Source organism: Lemur catta, chromosome 6, assembly GCF_020740605.2.
Source record: "Lemur catta isolate mLemCat1 chromosome 6, mLemCat1.pri, whole genome shotgun sequence".
NCBI classification, from domain to species: domain Eukaryota; kingdom Metazoa; phylum Chordata; class Mammalia; order Primates; family Lemuridae; genus Lemur; species Lemur catta.
In genome coordinates, this window is record NC_059133.1 from 61,107,223 (window position 1) to 61,113,621 (window position 6,399).

Below are 6,399 nucleotides of genomic sequence, written 5' to 3' on the forward strand. Positions count from 1 at the left end.
AAATAACTTTAGTGGGTAAGAAATTAAATCTTGAGCTAATGTAAAATCAGACAAAAGCAAGCTTGAGAACAAAGAGGTCATTTATTGAAACAAGGATTAGGTGCCAAAGACCTCTAAAGAACAAACATTATCCATTACATTTGTGTAGCACTTCAGAATTTACCAACTGTTTCCACACACAGCATTTTATTAGAGCCTCACAACAACTGGGTAAGGCAGTGCTGATGGGTTATTCTCATTTCGACTTTAGGCAATGGAGGCTCAGAGGGGTTAAGTTACTTACTTGAGGTCACACTGCCACTAAGTGGGGTGAGATTCGAAACTTCTTTCTGATCTGTGTGATAGGACATCCAGTCTGCCATGGCTCTTGGGTTATTTTTATCAGTTTCTGTGTCATTCAGAATAGAATTATTTAAGACTTAACATTCCTGGCTAGGAATGTACCCTACATGGGCAGGGGATGGCAGACACTTTGTAAGTGAGCTTGAATTTTGAGTTCCAAGTTTCAAGTAGGTTTATTTTACTCCAGTTAACAAACCCTGATTTTTTCCACATTCCTGTTCAGCAGCTTTTTTTGTCTGTGACACTTTCCCAAACTCCTGGAAATCTTTTTCTTTTTTTTTTTAAATACTGAAAAAATTAGCAGTTTATTATAATTTATTTTATTTAACAGTCTAGGAAGTTCGCAGCCATCAGGAGTTCCAGTGCAATTTCAGGTGCAATTGGGAATTCAGGAATCTCCATGGAGCTGTTAGTGTAGCGAACCTTGTAGGTAAAATACATGCATACTTTTGATAGCACATGCGAAAGGATCTCTCTAAAATTGACCTCATTGGTTTCGTTCTCAGCAAACTGACCTGGGTCACTCAACATGGCTTTTATTGCTCCTGATGTTAACGCATGTTCTCTTTTTACAATAAATTCATGACCATCAGAGGATATCAATTTGACATACAGCGCATCAGGGCCTTCACAGCCACCATAGGTTTTCTCCTCTCCATCCGTTATGTTCTTAGGAAACTCTACATTGCTTCCCCAGGAACTTTAGTAGCTTCTCGTCAGCCCTGCAAGCCCCCCGTACCGCCACAGCCCCTACTCCAGAGCCGCCCCCCCAGCCCCCCAGCTCCCTGCCCCCGTGGGTTCCCCGAAATCTTTTGATAAACATAAAGTGTTAAGTTATATGGACATTCGAAAATGGTGATTTCTTATTAAAAACTACCCTGCACTGACTACCTGTGACATTTTCACAATATTTTATAGTACAACTTTGGAGGTGATTTCAATAGAAACACTATTTAGTATAATGAGAAAAATGGCCCTGGATTATGTTCTTTACAAACTGTACTCATCATATACTATTATAACATGAGGGTTTTCATCTATCCTTAAATTTATCCTTTAGAAGCAAACACTATATATGTCAGCTTTATCTTTCTTTGCCAAATGCCATGTATCAGTAATCTTTATAAATGATCCATTATTGTTAGATATAAACAATGTGCCTAGGACCCAGGGTCTTCCTTAGGCCCCATAATCGAGACAAGGGCATAAGTTGTCATGTCGATGTTGGGAATTTTTCCTCTTCTAACACTCAGTGCCTTCAGGACGTAACCGATTGGGTGTTTCTCACTGGGGCACCCTATTCAAATGTGCATTCTCTGGAATGGCCTCAGGATTCCAGGCCCCGTTACTCACCTGGTCCACTGAGTGCCAGATGCTATATTAGGTTCTCTGGGGACATAGCATCTTAGTGGGTGAGACCAAATGCAAACACATTCATTCATTCATTGAACAACTATTTACAGCCCTCATGGGGCTTACATTCCACGAGGGAGACATCCCATAAACAAGATAATGAAGCAAAATGTATATAGTGGGAAGTGCTAAAGATTTAAAAAACAGAAGAGGTGTTTTAAAGGGAGGTGGTTATGAAGTCTTTGATAGGTGGTCTGGGAAGGCCTCAGGGGGAAGGTGAATTTTGGGTGCAGAAGTGAGGGAAAAGCTGAGTGAGAGGATGAAAGTCAAGTACAGTGAAGGTTTCTAGAAAGTACTTTAGAAACACACAAGATGATGGTGACAGCAGCCAATGCTCATACAATACATTTTATATTATAAGCAGCGTTCGGAGCACTTTATATAAATTAATTCAATAGATTTGGGGTGAGGGCTTGGGAAAGGAGATCAAGGAAGGCTGTACAGAGGTGATGACGTTCCAGTTGGCCCTCAACAATGACAGTGAGGGGTGGGAGTGGGCAGCTGCTGGAGGTGGGGATGTGATGGGAGAAAAAGAGAGAAAGTGAAATGTATACGCAAGATGCAGAGACAAAAATGTACTTGGGGTGACTGGGGAATGTGTCTGGAAGTCAAAGCCATTTTAAAGAATAACCGTGCCTTGACATTTTTCTAAGCGGAAGATAATAGCATAAATGGACAGGGGGGAAAGAGTTTATAATGTCACAAAGGATCTTTTTCAGGTCCAGGCTTTACTAGAAGGAGGGGAGAAAAAGACTTCCACCCATCCCTGCTTGCTTAGTTCAGGGTAGGCCGGGATTTAAGAAATGACACAGGAGAAAAAAGCACTGTCTCATTCCCATCATCCCTTTTTCCAATCAGACAGATATGACTGACTCTGATCATTTAAGTGGCTACCTCTTTGCCTGAATATCAGGACAACTTTGGAGGTGCCATGTAGTATACACAAAACATCCCTTCCTTCTGATTTTTGTGCCTATGTCATAGAGATTTTCAATGTCCAAGAGAATTTTTTTGATGCTTCATGAATTTTCTCATATAACTTTTCTCCAAACTAAGAGATGTTTTGTGTCTCTTGATGAATAGCATACTGAGGAAATTTTTCCTATCTCCATGCTTCTTTGGAAACTCCTAGTACAAAAGACAATGATAATTTGAATATCTTAATGCCATTACATTAGCAAGGAAATTACTCCAGCTTGACGCTGTCACACCTGTTATAGCAAATATGGATGAATGAAAAGAGGCTTTACTTGCAAGATTACAAGGCTGTTAAAGGACAACAGATTGAAGTTGTCTACAGAGCTGCGTAAACCTTTGTAGTATCTTAATTTAACAAGTACCTTTAACTATAAAAAAACTTTCTTTTTGATGTTCTTATTTTTTAAAATATAAATGCCTCTGAGAATTTATTCAAATCATACAAGCATTAATTTATTGGCTATATGACAAAAACCATGACTGATGACATAAGTGGGTGACTTTCTGGAATGAAAATAAGGAGTTTGACCTTATGTCTCAGTTTATGAATATGCTAATAACCATTAACTTGCTCTGTTTTGTGGATTTTTGTTTCAGCAGCTCTTTAAGAACTTTGAAATGACAATTTGTCAGGTGACTTTCTCTCTCTCAAAAGCAGGGCACAGTTGTAATAATATTTGAGTAGTAAAAACAAGAGTAGACAAGCAGAGGAAGGAGGAGGCAAGGAGGAAGTCATTTCAAAATTCATCTGTGTCTACATGTTTATTTTTTAATTAAACCGAAGGTATAAAATGACCATGATTTGTGCAGTATGTTGTTTAAGTTTTAATTATACAAATAATTAAAACATTTTCAAAGATTAAAATATTAGCCTTGAGTTATTGTAAACAGCAACAGTGTCAACACTGCATACATTTAACTAAAATTAAATTTTGGAATTCTCTAACCACAGTGAATAAGTTATTAAAATTAAGTCAGTGGAAGAAATCTACATCAAATAAGCCATAATTTGATATTGAAATGACTAGTACATATTCCACAGGGCTCCACATTCAGTCCCTTTCTTCTCATCCTCTTCTTCGTTCCCTGGGCACACGTACCTATCATCCCTGAACCAATCATTGCCGAATCTCATCCTCACTTCTGACTCCTGTCATGTAGTACACACTTACCTTTTCAATTACAGTATCCTTCCAGGTTGGGGGACCCAAAAGGCAACATATCTCCAAATGTTCCCTTCTTCTTTCCCCTCCCAGTTTTTGGTTAATGGCACCACAGTTCAGGTAGGTGCTCAGACCGGAAACCTACGAATCCTCCTGGAAACCCCTCTCCATCATTCTCCACATCCTGCTGGTAACTGTCTCCTGTCTATTCCACCTTTTCAGTAGCCCTGGAATTCCTCTCTTCTCTATTTTAACTGCCACTGACACATTCAAGCCCTCATCATTTCTTACATGCATTCTAATTGCTTTCCATACCTTTTTGCCCTTCCAACTTATTAGCTATGCTTAGGCCGAGGTGCCCTTTCTAAAATGCAAATCTGATCATGTCATTCTCTCATTTGTTATCTCAAGTCTTGTCATCACTTACAAGACAAAGCTAAAATGTTTTGGTACAGTCTGGCCTTTGTTCCAGCCTCATCTGTTGCTCCTCTGTTGCACCTTGTGTTTTGCAGCCATGTTGGGTGATTCCTGATCCCTCAAATGATCCTCTCTTTATCTTTACATATCATATTCTGGAATGCTTTTCCTCTGTTCTTCATTCAGAAAAAACTTCTGGGCATACTTTAAGACAGCTCAAGTATAGCCTCCATTAGGAGGCTTCTTTGAACTCTGCAAGCAGTTAAGCACACTCTCTTCTATGCCTCCATAGTGCCCGGTTGTATTTCTAACATGCCACACATCTCGCATTGCTATAATTATTCGTTTATAGGTTTCCCTCCCTAAAACTTGTCTTCTGGAAGACTAAACAGCGCTCTACTCATTTTTACATCCCTAGTGCCTAGGATATAGCCAATAAATTTATGGCGCCACATTATATACCCAGTGTTATTGGAGGTGCTGGGTTACAAAGATAAATAATACAAATTGTATATGGCTTGATATATTTACCTATCCATGTGTACATCTACACATCCATCCTTTCACCCATTCATCTGTCCATCCATCCGTCCATCCATCCATCCAATAAATACTTGTTGAGTGCCTACAGAGTGCCAGCACTGTGTTCTCCAGTGATGAACAAAATAGCATAATCTCTGCTCTAAGTGAACTTATAATCTACTCAGAGAAATAGACATTAAAAGAGTGAGCACATAAATTATTGCAAACTATGAAAAGTCCATAAAGGACAAGAAGAGATTATTATAAGAAGGAAAGTGATATAGGGAAGCTTCTTTAGATAGAGTGGTCAGAGAAGGCCACTCTAAAGAAGCGGCAAGTCAGTCAACAGTAGGCCGTAGGTGTTTGTTAGGTAAGTGAAGGAAATGAAACAAACTCGTAATTGGTTGTTCTGGAGGAAGCATGTCCCTTTGTCTCTAGCACGTAAGAGACCAGTAATTTCCAGGGGCTGAATGTTCACAGCTGCTGAAGCTTCTGACAGGTGGAGACTGCTTTCTGTAGAGCTGAGGCCCTTTTCCACAGGATTGTTAAAAACACAGCTGTAGGCAAGAGGAGAGAAGGATTGTGTCTTGTGGCTCCCTTCTCTAATATTTGAGTCAATAAAGAGCAGAATAGGACAAGAGGGGATTTTCCCAGAAAGGCTTCTTCAGCCAGACAAGTTTGCTAAGAACTGAGGCTATTAGCAGGCCTATAGTTGGATTTCTTTACTTTATCACCCTCTTCTTTTCCTTTCATCTTGACTTACTTTATTCAAGACATACTCTGTTGACTGGTTCATTTTCCTGCTTCGTGTAACAATTTCTGGCGGCTACAGAGTTTGCTATTTGATTTTTTTTCTATTTCTTCATTTTCCCTCTACCTAATAAATCTTTTGTCTTCCTGTTTTCAGCTTGCTTTACTTCACTATAAGTCCTCATTTCTAGACTTTAAAGATTTTTAAATCTATTTTATACACTTATGAAATTTTATTATTAATTTTCTGATTTCTAGTTCTTTTTTTCTTTGCTTTTTATTGCTTTAATGTTTTAACTTTTTAGCTGTGGCTCCTACTCATATCTTATGTTTTATTTATATCTTTTTAACTCTATTATTTTTATTGGGTTTTAAATTATTTTCATTTAATTTTTTAAAAATTTATTTTGCATTTAATTTCTCTTAGTTTTTAAAATTAAGCTTTCTGAATATAAAGAAATATTTGTTCATTTAAGAAAATTTCCAAGATGTATAAAAGTACAAAGAAGAAAGTATAGATTATCTGTAATTCCACCATCCTGAAATAATCACTGTTAATATATATGAATATGTACTGTGTATTAATGTAGGGGGTATATATGTACACACATATACATCCATATGCATGTGTACATGTATGGGTTTTAAACATAAGATTCATGTCATATGGAGCTTTATATCCTGTTTTTTTCATTTAAGTTTTTATCGAGGGCATTTTACTACATCATTAATATTCTTTAAAAATTTCCTGATGGAATTCCAACATACGAACCATTGGGAAAGGAAAGAGTTATTAAACATTTTGCATTGGTTT

General features: G+C 37.8%; 1 protein-coding gene across 1 annotated transcript; it reads right to left on the bottom strand.

The window, feature by feature from the left end:
• Positions 1–624: 624 nt before the first annotated feature.
• On the bottom strand, positions 625–3,855 carry LOC123640563 (elongin-C-like). Its single transcript, XM_045555169.1, has 2 exons — positions 3,834–3,855; positions 625–1,022 (listed from the first exon to the last, which is right to left on the bottom strand). The coding sequence occupies exons 1-2, from the start codon at positions 3,853–3,855 to the stop codon at positions 667–669; spliced, it is 378 nt and encodes a 125-aa protein (XP_045411125.1). The 3' UTR covers positions 625–666.
• Positions 3,856–6,399: the final 2,544 nt, after the last annotated feature.

Excerpts from the sequence above, each read along its gene's own strand:
- LOC123640563 (XM_045555169.1), bottom strand. The coding sequence starts at position 3,855 with ATGATTGGTTCAGGGATGATAG. Across the intron at positions 1,023-3,833 it reads GATTGGTTCAGGGATGATAG|AGTTTCCTAAGAACATAACG; the intron begins GTACGTGTGCCC and ends GAAGCAATGTAG.